This window comes from Dama dama, chromosome 25 (assembly GCF_033118175.1).
Source record: "Dama dama isolate Ldn47 chromosome 25, ASM3311817v1, whole genome shotgun sequence".
Classification (NCBI taxonomy): domain Eukaryota; kingdom Metazoa; phylum Chordata; class Mammalia; order Artiodactyla; family Cervidae; genus Dama; species Dama dama.
In genome coordinates this window covers 48517733-48545526 of record NC_083705.1, presented here as the reverse complement: position 1 = coordinate 48545526, position 27794 = coordinate 48517733, and the positions used below count along the sequence as shown (strand labels likewise).

The following is a 27794-nucleotide window of genomic DNA, read 5'->3' as shown; positions in this document are numbered from 1 at the left end:
GGTGGGGACGGCAGGAACACAGCTCCGGGGGTGGGGAGGCCAACCCTCACGTTGGTGGACAGGACTCGAGAGTGCTGGGGGAACACGCTGGGGGTCCCTGGCCCGGCAGGGCCTCGGATTGCTGCCGTCAGCTTTACAAACGCATGCTGTCGCTGCAGGGAGAAGCATGGCTGCGCACGAGGCTGTGTGCGTGGAAGTGCTGAAGACCTCGGCCGGGCTGGGCCTGAGCCTGGACGGAGGGAAGTCATCCATGGCTGGAGACGGGCCCCTGCTCGTTAAGAGAGTGTACAAAGGTAATGTCCTAGAAAAGCCAGTCCACTGCCCAGTGCCTGTTTTCTCTCTGTGCATGTCAGCGCCTTCCATCTGGAGCTGTCTGACATCCAGGGTCAGCTCTGTCATGAGCATTTCACACGTGTTGCTCATCCACGTGACAGTTATATAGCATGGGTACTGTTAGCATCCCTGTTTTACAAAAGAACAAAGTGACCCACGGAGGGGTTACACAGACACCTAAGGTCACACCGATGTCAGTGGCCAAACCCAGCTTGAACCCAGGCAGTCTGCTCTGGTGTCTGCGCCCCCAGCCTCGAGGCTGTATCCCTGACCCCATGTTCCTGTCTTTGTGTTGTTACTTACTGTTAGCTGCATGGATGTGAATACAGCAAGCTAAGGAGGCATACCTCCTTAGCAGTTGCTCCATAGCAAGCTAAGTCATGCCATCAGCATTGCCAGTCAGGGGTACTTAACATTGGGCAAGGTCATATTCATTTAAAATTTCAAGGAAGTAACATGTGAGCCAATAGATATCACTGAAATAGTTAGTAGACAGGTGTCTTCGTGAACTCAGTATATTTTATGATCTTGGACAGTTCTCAAAACTCTCTCTCTAGGTCCCAGAGCTGAACAGTTATATTAATAATATAATTATACTAATGATATGTTTATATATACCCACATATGCTATTTATAGGTGTAATATTTTATATTACAATACTGAATTCATATATACAATATGTTTATATTGATATTGTTAGTATACTTATTCAGCTCACGAATCTGAAGAGATTCTTGGGACTGCCCATGATCACAAAATGAATTATTTAAGTGTATGAAGAAATTTCATATTTACCAGTGATTCTAATAATATCTACTGCTCCCATCTTACTTTCTTGCAGTCTAGCACACACCCAAACTGTAAATAGGGGTGGCCAGAAACAGGCTGTTTGCTCACGGTCCCTGGGGCAAGCAGAGGACAGGCACAAATCAGGAGCCAGGCCTCTGCTGTGTGATGTCTAGACGCACGGTACCAGGAAAACACTTTACGTGTTAACTTGACAGCCAAGTTAAAACAGAAAGCCAAGTTAAGGAAAACGTGACAGTTTGACTCTTAAGAGCACTCATAAGCAAGAGCTCTAAAAAAAAGTATACGAAGTACATAAGGAAATTGTCAACAGACATGACAAACAGTAAAGTCCATCAAAAAACTGAAGCAGAAAAACACTATCCATGAAACAAGAGGGTATTCAGAAGAAGCAGGCAGATACATTAAAACACACACAAAAACCCATTAGCAGAAAGAAAGTCAAACTGTATTTAAATTAATGAACAGAATTAAAAATATACTAAATCCTTATGGAGAGAATTTATAAAAATCAAGGAAGAAACCTTAAAAACTGCAGCACAAGGGAATAAAGAGATAAAAATTACAAAAGGGTATTGAGCGATAAGGGAGAATGAGAAATGCCAGATAAAGAGAAAGAAATATTTGGAGAAGTCATGACTGTTGAAAAACAATAGGCATATTCAGGCATAAGAAAACCTAAAAAAGCACACAGCAAATTTGCAGCTTTTGCTCACTACAATCAGACAGGCAGCACCAATGAAGAGGAAGATGATGGAATAACGAATGGACTGAGCCTGAAACAGCAAGATGGTGATGCTTAGGACACGCACAGTGAAGGGTGACTGTGACCAGTCACGGGACATGAAGCTTCTGCCGGCCAAGAAGCTCACCTCTCAATAAGGTGTTTTTGGCCTGTGAGCCAAAAGACCAGGGGCGGATAAAGCAGCAGCCAGGTGGAGAATGGGAGGCCAGGCCCAGGAATCCCATGGCATCTGCAGCACCAGAGTGGAAAAGCAGCCCCGGGAGAGATGAGTGCCCCTGAGGTCTCCTTCTAGCAGAGCAAAGATGATGTTCCGGTATCTTCCTGGCCTCTTGTCTAGCATCAGGCTAGAAATCCATGAACACTGTACTGTGCAAGTGGATAGAGAGGATGGGAAAGACGCACCTGTTGCACAGACAAGCCTTGCCACTGCTCTTGTGTGCAAGCCTGTAGATTTATTCCTGGGAAAAGGCATTCAGGGATTTCTGAATATTATACTGCTCCCTCCTCTCGAATCTTTCTGGAGACCAGTAAAGCTGGTTTCTTTGTTCAGGTTTAGCACTCTACCCAAAGATTTTTTTCTTACCTTTATTTTACTTAAAAATTTAATGGATACCGGTTTTCTGTTTATCTTGGTTTCCTGTGCCTTTCAGCCCAAACACTAAAAGCAATACAGCAATATTCAATTTCTTGCATCAATCTAATACAGAAAAATTCTTTGAATAATAAATGAATTAAATATTGTATTTCCCAAAAGCTCTCTTGAAGGTCAGGGATTTTATTGATGAAAAAAAATGAGTAAATAATTACTTGTAACCTCTTGTGTGAAGCAGCAGCCATCGAGGTAGAACATCATCACTACTACTGTCTAGGCTGCTTTTAAAATGTTTCTCTTTTCATCATTTTACCAAGAATATCAGTAACACAATAAGACAAGATTAGAGGTATGAAGACTGGAAGTACAGGAATGTAGTTTGTCATTATTGGCAAACTGTATGTTCTTCCTTCCTCACTGGAAAAAAGCTAAGAGAATCAAATGTCAAGCCAATATAAACAGTTCACCAAGACTGCAGAATTCACAGTCAACATACAAAAAAAGCAAAAGAATTTCCTGTATATCAACAATAACCATTGTTTTAAAATCCTAATAGAATTACATAAATATCATACAAAAACACACCATAAAAGTATATAATTTATATTACACATATATGATATACATTATACATAGATATAAAATGTTTAACTTCTAAATGGCAAAAAGTTTCATAAAAATCTAAGCAACTGGAAGATATTTGCAATGTATTTACATCAACAAAAGGCTAATTCCAGAATATACTAATAACTATAATTCAATAAGAAATACAAAATAAAGGGAAAATCTGGGTAAATGAAATGAACAGAAAATAGACAAAAGTTAAAACCTAAATGGTCAACAAATAGAGGGAAGGATACTCAAACTAATATTAGTTATTGGGTGAAAATTGTAACTACTAGGAATCATCTTTTTAAAATCAGGTTGGCCATAAATAAGAAATCTCATAATACGATGTGTTGGCAAGATGTAGGGAAAGGAGAACACTCATACTTTCTTGCAAAAGTATATATAATGGTACCTCTCTCTGGGGAAAAATTTGGCAATGCTTGCTAAATTGGAAGCTATGAAACAGTTTAAATTTCTGTCTGTAGCAAAATGATGAGTAAAATACATTACATCCATAAAAAGGAAAACTATGCAGCAATTCAAGAAGCAAGTAGGATCTATATCCATTAACCGGGACCAGCTCAAAAACCGTGAATGAATGAGAAAAACAGCTAGGCGTACATTCAGTACTGTAAGCTACCAATGCACAGTAAAACTGAAAAGAACCTAAAAGTGTGCTACACAAAAACTATGCCAGACGTTTTTGGAAAAAAGCATAGAAGGATTCTAAAAGATATTTTCTTAAAACCTCAATAGACACACCCTGATCAAATTGGAATTCTCTTTGGCCTCAGGTAACAGAAAACCCAAAACAACAGTTTAAACAAGAAAGTTTACTTCTCTCTCGCTTATAAGAAGTCCAAAAGCTGGCACAACCTCTGGTGTGCACAGCGCTGAGTGGTTCACCAAGGACTTCACCTGCTTCATCTCATTAGATCCTTGTAAAAACCTAGTGAGGGAGCAAGACAGGTTAACACCATTTTGCAGATGAGAAAACTGAAATTTCAAGAAACCTTAACCTGCTTGAAGTCACAGACTTTGAGACCAAACCAGTGTGACTGCCTACAGCCCCTAACTCACAGCCTCCTGTTTTGGTTGGTTGGAATCCCCATATCCTTAGACTCAGATGAACACCCAGAAAATTTATGGTTTCAGATAACCTGCTTGGGGCCTTTAGTTAATATTCCCAGAATAGGAACTATGCTAACACAGTGTTAACTGGGTCTGTCAGACATCGGTGCTTTGAGACTTCCAAAAATGTGTATCTTGAGAAAGCAATGATTAGAATTCAGTCTCCTTGTTCTTTGTAGGCCTGATATTGGTGAGGGCTCATGTCTTTTCTGATAACCACATGAAGTGTTTTGTCCTTGAGTTGGTTTGAAATTCCTTTCTTCCAGCTATATTTTTATTCTGTCAGTCTTTATAGTCAACTATCATTTCACATGTATTGATATCAAATAATAACGATGATTTTCAAAAATCTAGGACAAAAAGATTTATCTGCTCAGTGTTTTGAGATCTAATTAAACATTTCTGAGAAAATTCTTTTCAAACTTAGGTATTTTTCTCTCTCAATGTCCTTTCTTACGTTAGATGAAAAGATGCCTCTACAGCCAGCGTGCATTTCTTTAATATGATTGTTTTAGATGTTTATGTGCAAGAGTATATAGAAGGGGGTGCAAACTCTGTCTTTTCCAAAGCTCATCAACTTGCCATAACAGAGTTTCATGTAGAAATATGTTAAGCTTTGTTAATAAGTAAAGGCGGGTCACTGATGAGTATATAATTCTCATTAATTCTCAGCATGTTGGATATATCAGCCAATATTTATTAACAACTAGAAGCTGAACTTGTTTTTTATTGGTCATTTGGATTTTTGGTGGGTTGATTATTGATCTGGAGATCTTTAGCCCAGCTGAAGAGTAACCCCCATTCTATTTGTTGACTAAATACAATGAAAATATCATCCCCTAGTCAATTGATTATGTTTAGGGGAGGAGGGGTTACAGATTTGAATTTTTTTATGTGGTCACATTTCTTTTTCTGTGTATATGCTTTGTGTGTCTTGTTTTAAGAAAACTTTCCTTCTCCTAAGATTAAAGGCAGGCACATGGTTTAGAGATTTTTCTAGCTAAAGTTTTTAGTTTACTTGGAATTTATTCTATATATTACGAATGTTCCCAGCTATCATTCTGTCTTTATTCTCACAGGTGGTGCAGCTGAGCAAGCAGGAACAATAGAAGCTGGAGATGAAATTCTGGCCATTAATGGGAAATCCCTGGTGGGGCTGATGCACTTCGATGCCTGGAATATCATGAAGGCTGTCCCAGAGGGACCTGTGCAGTTAGTCATTAGAAAGCACAGGGATTCTTCATGCAGCAAGCACTGGTAGTGACGCTAACGGTGCTTGTTACTTTTTTTTTTTTTTAAACCTGGAATCGCCTTTTCTCAATTCCTTTTTTGGCAAATCAGAATGGGTTCCTGAAACAATGGGTTCCTGAAACAACAGAGAAGCACTGGTACGGGCAAGACTATCAGACTCCCCAGCTTTTTTTGTTCACACGTGAAGCAGCAGCCATGGAGCTGAACTCCTAAGCCTTCTGCCTGGATCACTTAGGCTGGGAGGGTCCACTTCGTTCCAGTGCCTGTCCCCTCCTGTCTGTTATGTTTCCTAATGGGGACACAAGATGTGGCATGCCCTTCTTTACTTGAAACATTTAGTGAGACCTCCAAATCCTTCCTCCCACCTCTCCCAACATAATCAATCCTGGCAATTAGGGATCTGACAACGTCTGAGGGCAACACAACTGTCACAACTAAAAGGACTAGTTTTATATAATTTTGTAAGTAAATGACAGAATGCTTTTAGGCACATTCAGTGGGAGGAGCTAAGGGTCTGTTATCCTGAAAAGGAAAACATGACCCTTGAACAAACAGAATCAGTTATGACCTAATGGTTAGGTTGGCTCAGGAATTATCCAAAAATGAAAAAGCAAAATACAGAAAGTGGTATTTTTAGTGAGTGTAATGTGCAACGTATGGCTGCATAGTTTAATCGGTAGTTATTGATCACCATGAAGTATTGATCATGATCTAAAGTGTACGTCGTAAGGCAATTTTACAGGAATGCAGTTTGGATAAACTGTACTAAATAGCCATGAACTTCGCTGCTTAGAATGAGCAGAAAGTTCCAGCTCTGAAAGCACCTTACATCCAGTTTGCAACTTGTCTTGAATAAATGCTGAAATTCAAGACTGGTTAATGAAAGAGCAGGCAAAAATACCATTGTCACTGAGTTTCCATTTTTATATTTTGTGTACTCTCCAACCACTAATTTAAGCTAAATTTTTAGAAATCAATTATCTTTTTAGTATCCTTGGATTGTAATCCAAGTAGAGGAGCTTAAAATAATCCTTTTAAAGGACTTTTTTTTACTTTTTTCCCCCTTTCTCAATAAGCTTAAGAAATGTAACATTTCTAACCATTGGATCAATTTTCCTGACCTGAGTGTAATGGCATTAGCTCTGCAGTGACTGAAGTTTTTGCTCTTTTTGTTTTCCTGTTTTGCAAATTCTCTCTTTTGCCAAAAATGTTTCCCAGCAGAACACAGTTGTGACTCACGCTTGCTTGTGACACTCATTCCAGCTGCTCTTCCTTCTGAAGCACCAGCTTCTTTGTAGTAACTGTTTCCATTCGATGTTGCTGTTCCTGGTCACCAAAAGGGCCGGCCTCTCCTCACACTGTACCTTTTCTTAACGACCCAGACCTTCATCAGCTTCATTTACTAAAATGTAATCAGAAGATGGAGAATGAGGGTGAGTCAGTCTTTCGAGGTAAAGGAGCAGAATTGGGTGGTCACAGGCCGAATGCTCCGGTGGCACAAACCAGCCCACTGAGTCTGAGAATACGGGTGAAGCCGCATACATGCGTGCATGGTGACGCAAGGGTTTCATGTGGGCGATTTCTTTCATTCACCTATTTCTGAGTGACTGATCCCAGTAAACCTCTGTGGTGCTGGCCCAGAGAGGTTCTCAGATGGGATTGAGTTATCTGGCTGGTGTGAGCCCAGATTCCTCATTTTAAACAGGTTATACAAAAGGGAATGTAGTTCACGAGTTTGCTAGAAAGACCTGATTAATTTAGCTTCTACTTTTCACTACTACAGTTCCAGGTAGGATACTATAGGAAGTCAGTGCAAGGTGCATGCTAGATTGTTTTTAAGTCTCTGGGGTCAGTTTTGTGGCTTCTGCTTTCTTGCCTAAATGAGAGATGATTTGAAGTCCACGCTGAAAATTTTTTGTCTTTACTCTCCTAGCTGTGCCTACATAGAAATGCACAGTCCATGTGACAGGAGCTTCTGAAGCAATGAAACAGTCTCTCCTTCTAAGAGTTCCTAACCCTCGTAACTAAAAAGTGTGAGGGTAGCCCTCTGGTTCACTGAACCATATTCAAGTCATCAGCTATTTCTAGTGGACCCCGCCAGAAGGCTTCCCATGGAATTCGACAATTAGATTTTGAGGAAGCAAAAGCTAAACTTTGACCCTAAGATAGAAAGATATTTACTTGTTGTCAGTGTCCAAGGCATGACTTGTATTTCTAATTAGTCTAATAAAGTCCCACACTTCCTGACGTGAACACTAATGGTATTGTCCTACTAAAACTTCCATTGTTTTGGTTTTTTTAGCTGGTCAGTCAGTCATCCAATAAGCTATGACAGTAACTTTGTTATGTGTATATCGTAGTTGCAAGGATATACCGTGAAGGTTGAAGTAAGTTGGGTTTCATTTCTATCCTCCCATACACAGTTCATTTAATTTTAGGGTTGACTTAATTGGCACCACACCTGTTGTATGATATTATACATTATCCTTTATTTATGTAAAATAAAATGCCTTATATATTATGAAAGAGTAAGTGCAATAATACAAAATAGCCTGTACATTTTTAAAATGTTGTCGCCAAGTTATGTAAATCCACATCTCTATAAACAACCTTTTTAAAGTAATTTTAAGAAAATAAACACTGTTTACTACTTGTTCGTGGTCTTAGTTCTGCATCTATAGAATAACCTTTTACAACATGAAGATAAGAAATACTAATGACCTGAATGCATAAGAGGAACAAGACAAAAGAAGTCAAATCCCTCTTCTTCCATGGTCACACCTAGGATATAACACAAACTCAAATCTATTCCACCTCTGAAATCAATAAATCACACAGCTCACACCTCTATAACCTCCTGGAGCTTACTACCCCCTTTCTCCTGCTACTGCTTCTTCAATTTCAACAGGCCTCGAATCCCTAGCGTGCATGCTAAGTCACTTCAGTTGTGACCAACTCTTTGCGACCCTGTGGACTGTAGCCCGCCAGGCTCCTCTGTTCCTGGAATTCTCCAGGTAAGGATACTGGAGTACATTGCCATGCCCTCCTTCAGGGGATCTTCCTAACCCAGGGATCAAACCCAGGTCTCCTGCATTGCAGACAGATTCTTTACCACTGAGCCACCAGGGAAGTGCCACCTGGAAGACCCCTAATCCCTAAACAAGTGTCAATTTTCTCACCTTCAGAAACCATTCCCCCCAGCGTTCCTTCCCTTCTCTGTTTAGACTAGACCCTATGGTAGAACACTAGGCACACAGCACCTTCGCCCAGGTTGATCCAGGATCCTTTCAACCAGCCAGCTTCTTGATGCCTACATGCCAATTCCTAGAGAAAAATCTCACAACTAAACAGTATGATGATGCTGCAAATTAAGGGTTTCCAGCCTCAATTGGATGCTATTCACAGTTTTTTCTCTCCTTCACAATGACTACATTATTCATTTTTCCTAAAAACCCTGCCCATTTTGATTTACCTCTCCCCACAAATACTTGGGTGATCTAGGATCTTACTTCAGAGTGAAATTAAAATCAACTACTTTATTTTAGGATCTTTTGGTTTTCAGATGCAGACACCAAATTAGAGTAGCCCAAGAAAGCAGGCAAGATGGCATCTCACAGAAATCCCAGAACAGGACTCAGCATATGACCTGGTCTCAGTGACAGGAGGAACTCGGGGATCATGGGTCATCACTCAGTGCCCCCACTTGTAGGGCTCCACTACTGTTTACAGACCTGCTTCTTCCTCCACCAGCTGTATCCTCAATTCTTCACACCATTTATTTAGAAACTGATGAATGCTATTTTGTAATAATTTTGGCCCCACTCTGTATCACAGAACTGTGGACGTATAGGCTGCTTGCTGCCTGTCCATAGATCCTTCAAAAGTAAGGTTCTGATTGGCTTAGTCCACTGCTACACTTGGGCAGAGCTTTCCCTGGGGGAGAGTTTTAATACAGTATAGAAACACACACACACACACACACACACACACACACACACACACACACACACACACACACACACACACACACACACACACACACACACACACACACACACACACACACACACACACACACACACACACACACACACACAAAGAGAAATAGCCACAAACCCATTCTATGAATGTCGAAGGCTACACCATGCACAATAAAGGGAGACCAAAATGACAATGAAATGGGATACAACTCTCTCTGAAGAAGAGAGAGATGGTATGAAATGAGAGTTCTGAAGAATGTAAAGAATGTCAACAAAGCCTTTTAACTTGAAGAAAGGGGATTACAGATGGTGAGCCCCAGAAAGTTCAGAAAGCACCCTGAATTGGAGCCATTTCCACTCCACAGAATGGTAGAGAAGGTGAGACTGAAGAGGCTGAATCTCATTTTTATTTTCTCAGGCACCCCATGAGCCTCAGCGGGTCACAGGAGTAACGGGGGAGGAATGGTCTGCTCTGAGGGGAGCCCCTATCACACAGGTTCCTTCAAGGAAAGGGCTCAACTGACCCACTCAGCCTCTGCCCACCCAAGCCCTTATGGGCCACACCCTTCCTCTTGATCCCCTCAAAGCAGCTGAGGTAGATCTGAATGAAGATTAAAATCAGCTGGTATCCAACTTTCTCATCCTAAGGGAGGAACTGAATGATGCTTAAACACAGCGCTGAAATACCCAACTACTGACCAAATGTCAGGTTTCAACAGAACCCTGCCTCCCCCGTTAAACAGCCTCTTATGAAAGAACCAGGAAAGCTGGAGCGAGGGTGTTAAAACAGTATGCAATAGGCAGATTAAAGAATGTAATTTGGAGGATTACCTTGGGAATCAGAAGAAAACTATAAACACAAACTTTTATATTCTCAATTCACTCAAAGAGAATGAGGCTACTAAGAAGCACAAGACCAAAAAAGAGAAGATCAAATGAGATCCAGTAGAACTGAGCACCTTCACAAACCCAAAGTCATCCAAGCAGCAGCAAATCAACTTACAGAAGTACAAGTCAGTGACAGTGAAGGTGAACTGAACTTGAAAAATGCTTAGAATACAGTGAAAATGGACAAAAAATTTATAAATGTTAGCCAATAGAATCTACTGATACAGTAATATAATAAATACCAAGTTTTAGTGATGTTAATTCAGGACTGCATGAATGATTTAAAATTAAGAAATTAATAAACATAGTTCTTATATCAGTAGGACACAAATCTTTTGAAAGACTTTTTTTTTTAAAAAAGTCTGCTTCAAACTCTTAATGGAAAACTCCAGAATCATTCCCATTAGAGTTAGAAATACACAGATGTTCAATTATTATTATTGAATAACAACATTCTAGGGCTCCCCAAGTAGCTCAAACGGTCAAGAATCTGCCTGCAATGTGGGAGACCTGGGTTCAATCCCTGGGTTGGGAAGATCCCCTGGAGAAGGGCATGCCAACCCATTCCAGTATTCTTGCCTGGAGAATTCCAGGGACAGAGGAGCCTGATGGGCTACAGTCCATGGGGTCACAAAGAGTTGAACACGACTGAGCAACTAACACTAGACTACTAACAACATTCTAGAGATACAAGCCAATACAGTTAGTTTTTTAAGACGTATAAATAGTAGGAACAAAAATACACAGTTTGCATAGACATATCTCAGTACATGTGAACACAAACATATCAATTTAAAAACCATTAGAATTCAGCAAAATTGGCTACAAAAATCATCCAACAAAACATGACAAATAACAAATGAAACAACTGACAAAGGGTTAATTTCCAAAATATACAAGCAGCTCATACAACTCAATACCAGAAAAACAAGCAACCCAATCAAAAAGTGGGGAAAAGACCTAAACAGACATTTCTCCAAAGAAAACATACAGACGGCTAACAAACATGAAAAGATGCTCAGTATCGCTCATTATTAGAAAAATGCAAATCAAAACTAAAATGAGATATCACCTCACACCAGTCAGAATGGCCATCATCAAAAAGTCTACAAACAATAAATGCTGGAGAGGATGTGGATAAAAGGGAACCCTCTTGCACTTTTGGTGGAAATTTAAATTGATACAGCCACTATGAAGATGGTATGGAGATTCCTTAAAAAACTAGGAATAAAACCACCATATGACCTAGCGACCCCACTCTGAGGCATATACCCTGAGGAAACCAAAATTGGAAAATGGCACATATATCCCAATGTTCACTGCAGCACTATTTACAACAGCTAGAACATAGAAGCAACCTAGATGTCCATCCACATATGAATGGATAAAGAAGCAGTGGCGTATTTAGTAATATGACTGAATATTACTCAGTCATAAAAAGGAACACATTTGAGTCAGCTCTAATGAGGTGGATGAACCTAGAGCCTACTATACAGAGTGAAGTAAGTCAGAAAGAGAGAGATAAATATTGTATACTAACACATATATATGAAATCTAGAAAGATGGTACCAAAGAATTTATTTGCAGGGCAGCAATGGAGAAATTGACATAAAGAACAGACTTATGGACATGGGGGTGGGGGGGGGGGGGTGGGGGGAGAGGGTGAGATGTATGGAGAGAGTAACATGGAAACAGATTACCATGTGTAAAATAGATAGCCAAGGGGAATTTGCTCTATGTCTCAGGGAACTCAGAGCTCTGTACCAACCTAGGGAGTGAGACGGGGAGAGATGGGAGGGAGGTTCAAGAGGGAGGAGACAAACAAATACCTATGGCTGATTCATGCTGAGGTTTGACAGAAAACAATAAAATTGTGTAAAGCAATTATCTTTTAATTTAAAAATAAACAAAAAAGCATAATAACTTGGGTACTAGCCCTGTTACAACACCATCAGGAAGCTACTATAATTAAAATAGTCTCCTCTTCCAAAGACAGCCAAACCACTGGAATAAAGATCATGTGCAAGGAAAGAACAACAGGACATGTGACAGCCCCAAGCTACACACCCCAGCCCCACACCTTTACCTTCATAATCAACAGGGAAGCTCAGAAGACCAGTTGGATAAAGGCCCCTGAAACTTGACTAGTTTTTTCACTTTCAAAAATGATCAGCCTGGGATGTCCCTGGTGGTCCAGTGGCTAAGACTCCACGCTCCCAATGCAGGGAGCCTGGGTTCAAACCCTGGCAAGGAAACTAGACCCCACATATGGCAACTAACAGTTTGTGTGATGCAACTAAAGATCCCATGTGCTGTGCAAATAAATAAATAAAACTACAATTAAAAAAAATGATTAGCCAATGCCCCACACTGAGGAGAAACTACTGGGAACAGAATCAAAATTGAATAGAAAAAGAATAGAGGAAAAAAAAAAAGAAGGTCCAGACAAAGGCGGGTAGAGTAGCAGAATCAGATCTCAGAAAGCAAGCTGCCATGTTTCTTTAAACTGAAAACAGAAGGAAGTCTAGACAATAAACACAGAAAAGCTATCCTGACCTGCATCTCCCTTTTAAAATAGGGAAAGCAAAATCATATAAAAATGGGTAATAGAAAATGATCTAGGTCAAATCCCATACAAAGTTATCATAAGAAAAGAAAAAGCATTAGGAGCAAATATAACCCCTACAGCTAAACAAAGGTACATAAACAGAAAGACATATCTAGGGAACCAATGAAAAATACCTCAAAATGAGTTAAAATATATCAGGGAAATGACACAAAACATGAATGAAGATATCAACAGAAATTATAAAAATTCAGAAACTGGTTATTAAAACTTGGGAAAAAATTAATTTCAGAAAAGACCAGAACAATCATTCACAGTGAATAAGATGTCTTAAGAGAAACAGAAGATAAAAAGGGTGAAACATTTAAAGGTAAGTAATAATGAACCCAAGCAGGGATTTCCCTGGTGGTCTGGTGGTTAAGACTCTGTGCTCCCAATATAGGGGGTGCAGGTTCGATCCCTCATCAGGGAACTAAGATCCCATGTGATACTTGGCCAAAAAACAAATAGAAACTAAAAAAAAAAAAAGAACGCAAGCAAAAGTGACCCAGAAAAAAGTAGCAATCTCCAAAGAAGAAAGCCTAAACAAGGGAATAAAACTATTAAATTAATACTTTAATTTCCTGAAATTGAGAATAAAAAAAGATTTGACACTATGTATTAAAAGAACACACCATGTACTTGCAAATACTGATCCAGAATAACCCAACACCAAAACATACTGTAGTAATATTACCGGCAAAATATCAAGGGGAAAAAATCCTGTGGGCTCCAGGCAAAAAGAAAAAGGCATTCATGAGAGAGAAAGAAAATCATGTTATAACCAGACACTGACAATGATGCTTTATGCCAAAAAGAACATACTTAAGATACTAAAAAAAAATGTGACTCAACCATTTTATCCAAACAAAGTGACTTTCAAATAAGGCTATAGATAAACTCTCATCAGCATACAAAAACCCAGAGTATACTATTCTCACAAGCCCTTCCAGAAGAATCTACTAACAAATGAGCAAGACAAGCAAGATGACTGGATAGACATAAGGAATGGTGGTGAGCATTAAGCATGTATTTACTTGAAGACTTAAGAGTTAAAAGGGAGAGATTAGTGTATATAATGACAATGTTCTTACAAAACAGATACAGCATAACTACAAAAAGTAGAGGCACTGAACTGTACACTTAAGTATGACTGAAATGGTAAATTTCATGTTACGGGTATTTAACCACAATAAAAAAGGAAAATGTAAAGCTGCCCACAAGTTTACATTGATACTTGTGATTGAAAATTATTTGATGAATTTAGAGCTACAAGGGTTTTCTATCTTCCATCCTAAAGCTACAGCTCTACTTTTCCATATCAAGAATCCTACAATACTTCTCATCAAGGAAAATGATGATGATATAAAAGCTTGTTTATCTCCACATTTGGGATACTTAAAGAAAACTAATTCTTTAAGAAAACCTTTGGAGATTGCTTTGGAACAAACTCTATTCTGAAAATTGGTAAATAAAATGTAGAAATTCTCTTACTTTTCCTTTATGAACTGTACTAAAAACTACTCTAGGAAAGATGAAGTTTCTCTTTATAGAAATATTATTCTAGCTAATAAACAAATGAGAGCAATTAAAGTACTTCCATACGTAACCCCATGGTTGCATAAATTACAGGGTCTAAGACTGAAGAGCAAGGTTGCTTTTCACAAAGAGAGGTATCATGTGCTTCCTGTTGAAAAGGACACACCACCACCTATGAAACAGGTGCCTACACAAACCAGCCAGAATCTGATGGAGCCTCAGATGTAAGGTATAATTCTCGGGAAGTACAAAAGTCAATATAACACATCAAACTATACACTGTGGATACCATCAGCAAAATCCAAACAAAAGAACAAGGGATCCAATTTCATTAACAAATACTCCACAAAGAAAAAAATGAAAGAACCTACAGATTGAGAGAAACTAAAAAGGACACATAAAACAAAAACTGAAACATGACAAAATTATTAAAGACGCAGGCTGGGTTGGGGTAGAGAATACCCTTAGTTAGTTGCTCAGTTAGTTAATTAGTTAGTTGCTTAGTTAGTTTAGTTGCTCAGTCATGTCCAACTCTTTGTGACCCCATGGACTGTAGCAAGCCAGGCCTCCCTATCCATCACCAACTTCCGGAGCTCGCTCAAACTCGTATCCATTGAGTTGATCATGCCATCCAACCATCTCATCCTGTCATCCCGTTCTCCTCCTGCCTTCACTTTTTCCCAGCATCAGAGTCTTTTCCAATTATTTCTTCCCATCAGGTGGCCAAAGTACTGGAGTCTTAGCTTCAGCATCAGTCCTTCCAATGAATGTTCAGGACTAATTTCCTTTACGATTGACTGGTTTGATCTCCTTGAAGCCCGAGGGACTCTGAGGAGTCTTCTCCAACACCACAGCTCAAAAGCATCAATTCTTCAGCGCTCAGCTTGCTTTATAGTCCAACTCTCACATCCATACATGACTACTGGAAAAACCGTATCTTTGACTAGGCGGACCTTTGTCAGTGAAGTAATGTTTCTGCTTTTTAATATGCTGTCTAGGTTGGTCGTAACTTTCCTTCCAAGGAGTTCAGTTCAGTTCAGTCCAGTCACTCAGTTGTGTCCGACTCTTTGCGACCCCATGAACTGCAACACGCCAGGCCTCCCTGTCCACCAACTCCCAGAGTCCACCCAAACCCATGTCCATTGTGTCGGTGATGCCATCCAACCATCTCATCCTCTGCCGTCCCCTTCTCCTCCTGCCCTCAATCTTTCCCAGCATCACGGTCTTTTCAAGTGAGCCAGTTCTTCGCATCAGGTAGCCAAAGTACTGGACTTTCAGCTTCAACATCAGTCCTTCCAATGAATGTTCAGGACTAATTTCCTTTAGGATGGACTGGTTGGATCTCCTTGAAGTCCAAGGGACTCTCAAGAGTCTTCTCCAACACCACAGTTCAAAAGTATCAATTCTTTGGCGCTCAGCTTTCTTTACAGTCCAACTCTCACATCCATACATGACCACTGGAAAAACCACAGCCTTGACTAGACAGACCGTTGTTGGCAAAGTAATGTCTCTGCTTTTTAATATGCTCTCTAGGTTGGTCATAACTTTCCTTCCAAGGAATAAGCATCTTTTAATTTCATGGCTGCAGTCACCCTCTGCAGTGATTTTGCAGCCCAAGAAAATAAAGTCTATCACTGTTTCCATTGTTTCCCCATCTATTTGCCATGAAGTGATGGGACCAGATGCCATGATCTTTGTTTTTTGAATGCTGAGTTTTAAGCCAGCTTTTTCACTTTCCTCTTTCATCAAGAGGCTCTTTAGTTACTCTTCACTTTCTGCCATAAGTGTGGTGTCATCTGCATATCTGTTATTGGTATTTCTCCCACAATCTTGAATCCAGCCTGTGCTTCATCCAGCCCGGCATTTCTCATGTTGTACTCTGCACGTAAGTTAAATAAACAGGGCGACAATACACAGCCTTGACATACTCCTTTCCCGATTTGAAACCAATCTGTTGTTCCATTTCTAGATCTGTTGCTTCTTAACCTGCATACAGATTTCTAAGGTGGTCTGGTATTCCCATCTCTTGAAGAATTTTCCACAGTTTGTTGTTATCTACACAGTCAAAGGTTTTGGCATAATTAATAAAGCAGAAGTAGATGTTTTTCTGGAACTCTGTTGCATTTTCAATGATCCAATGGATGCTGGCAATTTGATCTTTGGTTCCTCTGCCTTTTCTAAAACCAGCTTGAACATTTGGAAGTTCACGGGTCACATACTGTGTGTGAATCCTTGCTTGGAGAATTTTGAGCATTACTTTGCTAGTGTGTGAGATGAGTGCAATTGTGTGGTAGTTTGAACATTCTTTGGCACTGCCCTTCTTTGGGACTGGACTGGAAAACTGACCTTTCCCAAATTTGCTGACAAAATGTGGTCCACTGGAGAAGGGAATGGCAAACCACTTCAGTATTCTTGCCTTGAGAACCCCATAACAGTATGAAAAGGCAAAAAGAAAGGACACTGAAAGGTGAACTCCCCAGGTCGGTAGGTGCTCAATATGCTACTGGAGAAGAAAGGAGAAATAACTCCAGAAAGAATGAAGAGGTGGAGCCAAAACGAAAACACCCAGTTGTGGATGTCACTGGTGATGGAAGTAAAGTCCAGTGCTATAAAGAACAATATTGCATAGGAACCTGGAATGTTAGGTCCATGAATCAAGGTAAATTCAGTTCCGTTCAGTCAGTCAGTTGTGTCTGACTCTTTGAGAGAGTAAAAGAGTAAATTAGAAGTGGTCAAACAGGAGATGGCAAAAGTGAACACTGACATTTTAGGAATCAGTGAACTAAAATGGACTGGAATGGGTGAATTTAATTCAGATGACCATTATATCTACTACTGTGGGCAAGAATTCCTTAAAAGAAATGGAGCAGCCCTCATAGTCAACAAGAGAGTCCGAAATGCAGTGCTTGGGTGCAATCTCAAAAATGACGGAATGATCTATGTTCATTTTCAAGGCAAACCATTCAGTATCACAGTAATCCAAGTCTATGCCCCAACCAGTAACGCTCAAGAAGCTGAAGTTGAATGGGTCTATGAAGTCCTAGGGGTCAGGGAAGCTGTAATTGGGAGGAAGCCTTGAACAGCTTCTGGAGAGCCAGCAAGGTTCTATCTCCTGGCTGGGGTGATGGTTGCAAGCATACTGCCTTAAAATAATCCATTAGCCTATACATTTGTCTATGAGATTTTTCATATATAATTTAATCATAAAATTAAATGTTTACCTATACATATGCTCATACATTACGCATTTCTGTGATTTTTATATTGCTTGCATTTAATCATACCTCCCAGGTGGCACTAGTGGTAAAGAAGCCGCCTGCCAATGCAGGAGACATAAGAGACACAGGTTCAACTCCTGCATCAGGAAGATCCCCTGGAGGCAGGCATGGCAACCCACTCTAGTATTCTTGCCTGGAGGATCCCATGCACAGAGGAGCCTAATGGGCTACAGTCTATGGGCTCACAGAGTTGGACACAACTGAAGCAACTTAGCACACATCCCAAATTTTTCTGAAGTATGTGTGTGTGTGTGTGTGTGTGTGTGTGTGTGTGTGTGTATATATATGTATATGAAGTAAAATGAAGTGAAGTCATTCAGTCATGTCTGACTCTTTGTGACCCCATGGACTGTAGCCTACCAGTTTTCTCAGTCCATGCAATCTCCCAGGCAAGAATACTGGAATGGGTTGCCATTTCCTTCTCCAGGGGATCTCCCGACCCAGGACTTGAACCGAGGTCTCCTGCATTGCAGGCAGAAGCTTTACTGTCTGAGCCACAAGGGAAGTCATATATGTGTATATATATTCCCAAACCTAACACCATGCTGATCTCTTTAGTATGATAAAGTCTCCACAGATTCCATGCTTGAGCACTGCACCTTACACTTTACTACATGGTTAAAAAAAAAAAAAAAAACTTACCATATATAGCAACTCCAAACACTGGGGAAAATACATCATAGACACAAGGGGTTAATATCCATAATACATAGAAAGTCCTGTGAACCTGGTGAACCAATCTGTAAAAAGATCAATATCCTAAATTATAAAAACGAATAAAGAACATGAACAGGTAACTCATAGGAAAAGAACACAAATTACCAATAAAGGTTGTAAATAATAATCAACCCTTCAACAATTAAAATAATTTGATCATTCTTCTCTACTATTACCTTGGCAAAGACCAGGATTGATGATACGCTCTACAGCATTAGCTAGTGTGTAGGGAAGCCAGCATTCACATTATTTGAAGTGGAAATTAACACAGATCTTAGAGAACTTATCTTTTACATTTTCAAGCAAACTGAGCAAACTCACATCTGTTAATTCCTCCCATGGAAATAAAATATAAAAATATGTACGAAAATATATGTTTACAATACTGCTTAGAACAGTAAATATGAGAACAATCAAAATATCCATTAATGGAAGTTATACATGAAACCAAAAATGACTAAAAAGAAAGATGTGTGCTTATTCTTAAAGTTCTCCGTAATATAAGTGCAAAAAGTAAATTGCACAGCAGTATATGATGCTAGTGGGAATTAGCACACAACTGCTCTGCAGGAGTGAATGCCTACGTAATTCTAACACTGGGCTGAGGAAGTGTGGATACCAATTTAACTTTACCATCTGTACCTCTCTCAAGAGTAGCCTGCAAGGTTATAAACATTAATACCTCTACTTGATGCTACTAAAGACTATGTGTCATTTGCACAAAAGCTACAAGAGCCAGGGATATCACCTGGGACCCAGTGGGCTGCAATGAATTGGAAGTTACCTCCAGCTGTCAGTCATCTTGTTCTGGATGAAAGCGAAACAGAACAATGCTATCTGACAGCCTAAGTGTTCATATTTAAGATGGAGGCCACTGAGTTGGGATTAAACTTCATAAATATCTCACAGAGACTTGTAACGGCGGCTTCCCCATTCCTGAGCCAAGAGGAGCCGTGCGTGGCAGTCATGGATCCTTGTCATCATCAGGCTGGACGTCATCACTCACTGGTCCTATGTGGCCACTGAATTGCACACCAGCTGCTCTCGCTTCCCTTCAGGTGGCGGCCAAATTCAAAGGTTTGTCCTGCTGTTCACAAATAATGGGAAGAACTGAGTAGCAGAATGCATCAGAAGTCGCAAGCCAATCCTGCTTCATTTGGCAGGCCAGGGTTTTTTTGGCCAACTGACATTCGATGATGATGCTTTCTTCTGAGAACATACAGTCAACTTTTTCATCCCTGAAAGATTAACCCATGTAAGTTATACCAAGATATCAGAATAAAGTAGGGATATCCATTTATCACTGTCTTTTGCACCACCATGAGATCTTCTTGCATGCCCACTATTCTTGTTTTGTTTCTGTTGGAGAAAGAAGCCCCCTCCCAGTCCCGAAACAAGAAGGGAAAAATTATGGTTGGATGCAATTATGTTTTCAATTACTTCAGGATTAAAAAGCTCAAACACTTACCAGATAATGTGAGACTGGGCAACCCCTCCTCTCCAAGCCTGCTCTTCATTAAATGAGACAGTTATTGCAGTTTGGGGAGGTCATAACAAGATATAAAATCCCTCACTAGGCATAGAGCATGCATTAAGTTTCCTTTCTCCTTTTTGTTACAGCCCTGTTCTAGACCTGGTTATTCTAGGGAACACTCAGTAATTAAATAACATATGAAGAAGTCAAAATGCAGCAGATTCTTTGCACAACAGATCTCTATTTAAGTTTTATTATAGTAAAACTCTCTCCCCGATTCTTGGATCTGAAGGCTTTTTACCAAGTGGCAGAAACCTGTGGACACACTGCACCTTCCACACAGAACATGGTCCCTGGAGTCACACCAATCCTGCTTACAGACAGCTGGAAGCAGCAGCCTTCTGTGGAAGAACTGAGTTCTAGATGACACCCTCTGCTCTGGAGACACAAGCAAATACTGAAGTTGGGGTCACACACAGGCAGAGCTGAGGGGCACTCTGCTCTGAATCAAACTCTGGTGGAAGTACAGGTGAGCCCTTTCCTCCTTGCGTGAGAATACAGATGCTGCTGCAGAAGTCAAGAAGACCTCAGAAACATCGAGTACCTCACCTTTAAAATCTTTTCAGGAGAAAAACGTAAATGTTCACCTAAAAAGAAATTCCAGGACATGGTGTAAGTTTCAAGTATCCATTTTATGGGAAGAAACAATAAATTAATACCTTCTATATTTAATCACCACCAATAGTATCGTCTGGAGGTAAAAGAGGTTATTTTAATGGACAGAAAAATCTGACTTTTTTCGTGAATTAAAATAGGGATTGGTAAACCATTGCTCATGGCCAGCTGCCTGTTCTGTAAATGAAGTTTCACTAGACTACAGCCTCACCCATTTATCTGTACTGTCTACAGCAACTTTCACTCAGAGTTGAGTAGCTGCAACACTGTATATGGCTCACAAAGCCTAAAATATCAGTATTTACTATTTGAACCAATAAGAAAAATTTTGCCAACCCCTTTGTAGAAATATTGCCACACTACATTAAGGCTAAGTAAAACTTCTTCAGAAAGAACTCTAAGGCCACAAAACTCAGAATACAAAAATACAAATAACATGCTTGCTCTGATTCAGGCACTTTCAAGATCATAGTTTATTTATTACTTTAGATAAAAAGATAGTATACATATTAGGGAATCCCTTAAAACTCAACTCTAGAGTTATACACCATCTAGTACTTTTGCATTGAATGTTAACCAAAAAAATCTCTAAACACCTGAAAGCCCCACTAGTAACATGAACTATGGTAATAAAAAATTTGACATTTAATTTGTTCAATATATAGTATTTACATTATGAAACCAATGGTGATCCAATAAACAGTGATAAAGAAATAGTAAAAATAAACTTTAAAAAGCAAAGGTTTATATTCTTAGAATGTGCTAATTATCATAATTGTATATAAAAATTAAAACATAGCAGAGCTTTCTGTTACAAAATTCTTAATCATCTGAGTTGTAGTCATTACTTGCTAACGATTTACATGCAACATCTGCTAGTACTGACATTTGATTGTTTTCCCCCAAGAAAGTGTGAGTAGATATTTAAGAGCAGACATTAATTTACCTGTGGACAGAAAAAGATAAAACTGTACTCAAGATTAGTACTGGTCACAAGCCTCTTCTCTATAGAAATGATAAAAATAGTAAGACAAAAAAAAAAAAAAATCCAAAATGGAGATGCATAAGCAAAGAGTACCATGAATGGCACAGCTCAAAAAATGTTGGGACCAATTAAGACATACATCTTTTCTCTCCTTAATGATGAGGTCTATTTTGCCACCAAATTATAATGACTGTAGCAAGTAAGGGGCACCAGGTGTACAACCAATTAAATCCTGCAAAATACTAAGATGGGCAGGGGTGGCCAGAAGAACGAACAATTTATATATACTTCAAACTATATACAGCATAACTGGAATGCAGCTCATCCCAAACTGGCTGTGTGAAACAACTGGACCTTTATGACTTAATAGTTAAAATTATAACAAGTGTAATAATACAATAGATTTACATGGGAAGCAAAATCAAGGGGCACTTTATATTATTTACTGTGTATTTCAATTTAAAAATAATTTGCTAAGTATACATCTCAACTGAGGTCTATGTATAAAATGTCCCAATAGATACAGATATTTACCTTTGGTGAGTTAAAGGCCATTTTGTGACTTCTGTCTGAATTGCAGGCAGAACATTAGATGGACACGCACATACAGGAAAAACTCAGCCTGAGGTAATCCAAAAGATGTGCAGGTGAGGAGACTGGTGGTACTTTGAAAGTCAAAGAACACCAGAAACCCGAAACGGGAACAGTGAGGATGGCAACAAGGAATGGAATGCCAATATGGCAGTAAAACTTTTTTCAAAACAGAAAGAGGAAGGCCTCTCGTACCAGCAGAATCCTGCATACATACAGAAAAGAAAAAGCCACCCACCATTTCATCAAACAGAAGCCAATTACAGTGTGGGAAGTACAAACTGCAGAAAACCAGAAGTCCGAGAAGAAAAAGGACTGGTTCCCGAGAGAGAAAGGGGGACGCGTGGTTCGGGGCAGGGTCACTTGGTGAAGGCCGCCACCACCGCCCACAGCACCTCGTTGGTCCCGGCCTTCAGACACTCCACCTCGGGGTCCAAGTCCAGGAGCTGCCGCACCCGCTTGGTGGCTACATCGTACTGCTCGTCCAGCAGGGGCGCGAACGCGTTCTCCAGGACGTCGGAGGCGTGGGCCAGGTAGATGAGGGCCAGCAGGCGCTTGTCCATGCGGTGAGGGTCGTTCACCCACTTGTCGAGAACGGCTTCCTGTACCTTCTTGATGAGGCGCTGCTTAATGTTGTTGTTGGTGAGGGGGTGCGTCGTCATGTCAAAGAGGAGGAAGTTCTGTTTCTCTGTGGTCAGCACGCCCTTTTCTACCAGGTTTTTAGCTAATCGTTCCCGCACGTTTCTTAACTGATAATGCAATTTTAATGGATTCCACGTCTCACCTAAACAAAAGATTCCAGAAGTTAGAAAGGATAGGTATTAGCTGCTAATTTTATTAAATTCTGTATCATTAAAATGAACAGTAACATCTGACATTTTTTCCTCCAGAGAAACAGAAGAAAATCCAGTTGTTTTCTTGCCAACTAAACCATGAACCCCTTGAGGGCCAAGGCCTTTGGTTTCTAAGCACCTGGCAAATGATTTTCAGGCACAACAGTTACTCAAAAGACGGAACTGAAAGAAGTCTCCAAACCAGTTCCCCTAATGTGGAAATAAGCCAAATATTAAATTATGTTTGCCTTCTCTCTAGCTATTGTCAAAAAGCAGCCAATAGCAAACTATGAACTTTCTTTCCTATTAAACACCAATCTGCAACAAAGAGAGAAAAAGAGTTAAAAAGTTTCCTGATGAGTATGTCATTCCTGAAACTGCTACATATACCTGGCCTATAAAGCTATGAAAGCTTGTTAGGCAAATGTTGTTCTTTGATGACAAATAATATAAAGCTAATTACAAAAGGACAAATCATTTTCATCATTTCAATCTTGCTGTCTATGCACATTCCCTTTCAAGACAGAAACACTAAAAATCAAATATTTTTTACAAAAACAATTATTTTCTTTATAGAAGACTAGAAGGAAATACATCAAAATAATCTTGATTATTTTTCGGATTTTATGTGACAAATTTTCTTTCTTGTATTTTCTGTATTTTTCAAATCAATCTCCAATGAACATGTAACTAGTTGGGTCATTTGAAAAAAATACTATAGTAAGATTCTAAATTGGGACACGGCAGAGATCAACCACATGCACTTATTATTATATACAAAAGCTGTAAGACTGAAATTTCATAATACTGAGGAAAAAACACTGCACCACTGTCTACTACAGCAGTCATTAACTATTGCTGCTGCTGCTAAGTCGCTTCAGTCATGTCCGACTCTGGGTTGCCCAAAAAGTTCCTTTGGTTTAAGTGAAAATTAAAGGACACATTTTCATTTTTACTAAGAACTTTATTGAACATATTCACCATTTTGTTCCACTACCGTCTGCCATTTTTCAGGCAACTTCATAATTGCATCTTTCCAAATTTATCTCTTAGAGCAAAGAACTGTTCCAGGTGCCTCTTACAGTAAGAGTCTTCCAGGGAATTGAATTTTTTTCTGTTAAAAGAATTCTATAAAGACTGAAATAAATGGAAATCTGAAGGTGCAATGTCTAGGGAATATGGCAGACGAGTCAGAACTTGCTGGCCAAACTGTGACAGTTTCTGGCTGGTCATCAAAGAAACATGCTGTTATCCTGATAGAAGATTACACGTTTTCTGTTGACTAATTCCAGGTGCTTTTCGTCGAGTGCTGCTTTCAGTTACTGGTCTAACTGGGAACAGTACTTGCTGGAATTAATTCTTTGGTCTTCCAGAAGGAGCTCGTAACGGAGACCCCCCTTCCAACTCCACCATATACACATCATCACCTTCTTTGGGGAAGACCAGCCTTGGTGTGGTTACTGGTAGTTCATGTTGCTTGCCCCATGATCTTCTGTTTCACATTACTGTACCACATCTACTTCTCATGACCCAAAAGTTTTCCTTATGTTTCAGTAGAGAATTGCATGCAAGGAAACGGCCAAGAGGTTTTTTTCACTTAACTTATGTGGAACCCAAACATCAAAACAATTAACATAACCAAGCAGGTACAAATTATTCTTAACGCTTGATTTGGATATTCTGGGTATGTCGGCTATGTCCCATGTGGAATAACACTGACTGTTCTCAGTTAATGTCTTGATTTGATCCCTATCAACTTCAACTGGCCACCTGACCATGGAGCATCACCCAACAGAAATTTCCAGGACGAGACTCTGCAAACCACCTCTGACACATTAAGTCTCAGCATCTTCTCCAATGCTGCACAAACCTTTTTTTTTTTTTGCCATTTCAGTTTTTACCCTTTCTTGAAATGAAACGTAACATGTCAAAAATGTTGGTTTTTTCCTTCACCTTCAATATTAAAATGGCTACACAAAAATTCAATTTTGATTTTTTTTTAAGTACTCACTGATATGACCAGCTGTCACAATACAATCTAACAAAACTGTTTCAAATGAAGTTAAAGGCAACTAAAGCTACTAGTGCCAGCATATAGGGGAAAAAAAAACGAATCTTTTGGCCACCCTAGTTTACACAGCTATTATATTTAAACTAATTTAAAAATTCAGAATTCCCTTGCGGTCCGAAGGTTAGGACTCCATCCTTCCACTGCAGGGGGCCCAGGTTTGATCTCTGATTGGAGAGCTAATATCCTGCAAGCCACACAGCCAAATAAATAAATAAAGAGGGAAAACAACTCTGCTCCTCAGCTGCCCTAGCCACTTTCAAGTGCTATTAGCCAGTTTCAAGTACTCATTAGCCAAGTGGGGCAAGAGGCTACTGAATGGACAGCACAGAAAGAGAACATTTCCATTGTCACAGAAAGCTCCATATTAGTGTTCCAAGTCATTTTGCCATGACTTAACACTAAAGAAGTGTTAGGCTATGACTAAGTAATCAATCTTGGACTTACCTTTTTATCTTTTGAGAGAAACCTGAGCCTACGACTGCCCAAGCCTACCACCTAAAGGCACATCTCAGGCAGGAGAGCAGATCTCAAGCAGAGCAAAGGAGTCACACTGTTAAAAAGGCAGAGATCCGAGTTGGAGGAAGCTAAGACAACTGGAATATGCAAGGCAGTCCTGGGAAAGAGGGGACTATGCAGAGTAAGAGCTCTAGAAACCCACATGGTGTTTTCACTTAGGTGTGATGAAAAACGAAGGCACAGGGGTTAAGATGACAAAGTCCACAAAGGTAAAAATAAGGTGGGGGGGCTGGAGGGCGCCAGGGGCACTACCACAAAGCTGTAAGGTGAACAATACCGAGAGTTCACAGAGGGCTAGGAAAAAGCTGAGTGCCAACTGGCTTAAATGGAAAGGTCTCACTGAACACCCAGGACATTTAGAAAGAATTCCAAAAGGATCACATCTTTGTATTAACGGCTAAACCAGGCCTTCAGTAAAGGCTATTCCAGACCCAGCCTAACAAAGCTTACGAACAAACTGATCCACAAGTAACTGCCTAGCAAAACAAATTTCAATGGTCTTTAAAGACAAACAAAATTCAGCACACAACAAAGTGGCAGTCAATGTCCAGCATCTAACAAAAACTACTAGTCTTGTGAAGAAGCAGTTTTGCGACCCAAAACTAATGGGTCAGGGGGAATCAACAAAAACAGTCAACCAGGGAGTTAGTTCCCTGGTGGACCAATGGTTAAGACTCCATACTTCCACTGCAAGGGATGCAGATTCAATCTCTGGTTGGGGAACTGGGATCGCAAGGCTAGGACACAAAGAAAAATACAGAGAGAGAGAAAACAAACTTTTCAAATAAAAAACCACGGCAAATCAGCTTCCACAAAAAGAAAAATAATCACTGCATTCAATTTTCTTGATAACTTCAAAAATGAAAAGAGCTGAAATATATCTGGGGCCCTATTAGATTTTAAAACTTAACAGTACAAAAGAAAAATATAACTCAATAATAAATGAAATTCTACTTGTTTTCAATTTTGGTATTAAATTAATCCACACCTACATTTAATGTTAAAAAATCATTAACAAAAACAAAAAAGAGAAACCATGAACAGCAACTTGATGAAGCACTACAGCACAGTAACAAGGTTGTAAGAGCAAGTTCTGGAGGCAGACTATTTGGATCTAAATTCCAATTTGGTCATCTCCTCAGTGTGCAACCCTGGGCAAAACTTCTCTATTCCACTGTATCTACTATGTAAAGCAACGAAAAGAACTCTTTCCAGCTCATAAGGGTTATTATGAAGATTAAGTAAGTTAAAGCTATATCAAGTTATTAGAATAAAGACTGGCACAAGATAAGTTCTCAATAAACATTAGCTATTATTTACCTGTGTGCAAGAACCAGCACTTTGGCACTTAGAATTTATCCTATTAATAATGGTCTAAAAAATCATATGAGGTACTGAGGATGCAGTATTAATAAGACATACTTCTAACTCTAGAAATTTTAAATCTAGTGAAGGGAAAAAGATTCATAATATAAACTAACAGTACTGGCTAGGATAAGATGTAAATAAGGCCATAAAAACAATATGAACCAAGAGCCCAGAGGAATAAGAAGTTACCTGAGTTTGATGTTAGCGGGCACACATTAGTTAGTCATGGTATTCATTTTTTTTCACTGTTGTGCCAACCCACTGTTCTCGCTGATAGATAAATGCTTGCCTGCTCTACCTTTCACCAGAGAGTCTGGGTTTCATTTTGTTTCCTTATGTCACTGGCACGTGGTAGGCAGCCTAAGACACTAGGCAAGAATTGGCTAGGTTGTGTTTTCTGACATTCTTACATGACTTTTGGAAATTTAAACTATTAAACATAATATGATCAACAGCCAAATTTACAAAAGCCCATAAAAAACTATAGTTCAAATCTAAGGGTAATTAACTATACTTATTATAATAATCTGTCAGTTATCAAAGAAGTACTATTCCCTGCCAACTCACTAGTCAATCAGGAGGGTATTTGAGGTCTCAGAAAACATCTTGGCCATCTATTCTCAAATAATGGGGGGTGGGGGAGATTTTTAAGATTATTCTGAGAAACTCACAGATTTTGTCTTTGCAGACCTAAAAAAAAGAATCCCTCCAATGTTGGTATACAGTGACTTTTTTCCTCTCATTGGAAATAAATGGGTATTAGCTGTTTATAACATACTGTCTATGGTACAGAAGTCATGCTAA

General features: G+C 39.5%; 2 protein-coding genes and 1 long non-coding RNA gene across 4 annotated transcripts in view; 1 reads left to right on the top strand and 2 right to left on the bottom strand.

The window, feature by feature from the left end:
- The window catches only part of PDZD2 (PDZ domain containing 2), a 260003-nt gene extending 251878 nt beyond the window's left edge, over nucleotides 1-8125 (top strand). For both annotated transcript variants that reach the window (XM_061129279.1, XM_061129281.1), the window contains exons 23-24: nucleotides 159-293; nucleotides 5298-8125. In XM_061129279.1, the coding sequence (XP_060985262.1) occupies nucleotides 159-293; nucleotides 5298-5479 (317 nt within the window). In that variant the 3' untranslated portion in view covers nucleotides 5480-8125. The remainder of the gene's footprint in view (nucleotides 1-158; nucleotides 294-5297) is intronic.
- On the bottom strand, nucleotides 3272-18540 carry LOC133046452 (uncharacterized). The gene is made up of 3 exons (XR_009690510.1): nucleotides 18403-18540; nucleotides 6709-6871; nucleotides 3272-4036 (listed from the first exon to the last, which is right to left on the bottom strand). It is a non-coding gene; the product is annotated as an uncharacterized LOC133046452 (long non-coding RNA).
- A 2541-nt stretch (nucleotides 18541-21081) lies between these two features.
- Nucleotides 21082-27794, bottom strand: part of GOLPH3 (golgi phosphoprotein 3) — a 47428-nt gene continuing 40715 nt past the window's right edge. Inside the window, exon 4 of the mRNA XM_061129282.1 lies at nucleotides 21082-22986. Coding sequence (XP_060985265.1) covers nucleotides 22562-22986 — 425 coding nt within the window. The 3' untranslated portion in view covers nucleotides 21082-22561. The remainder of the gene's footprint in view (nucleotides 22987-27794) is intronic.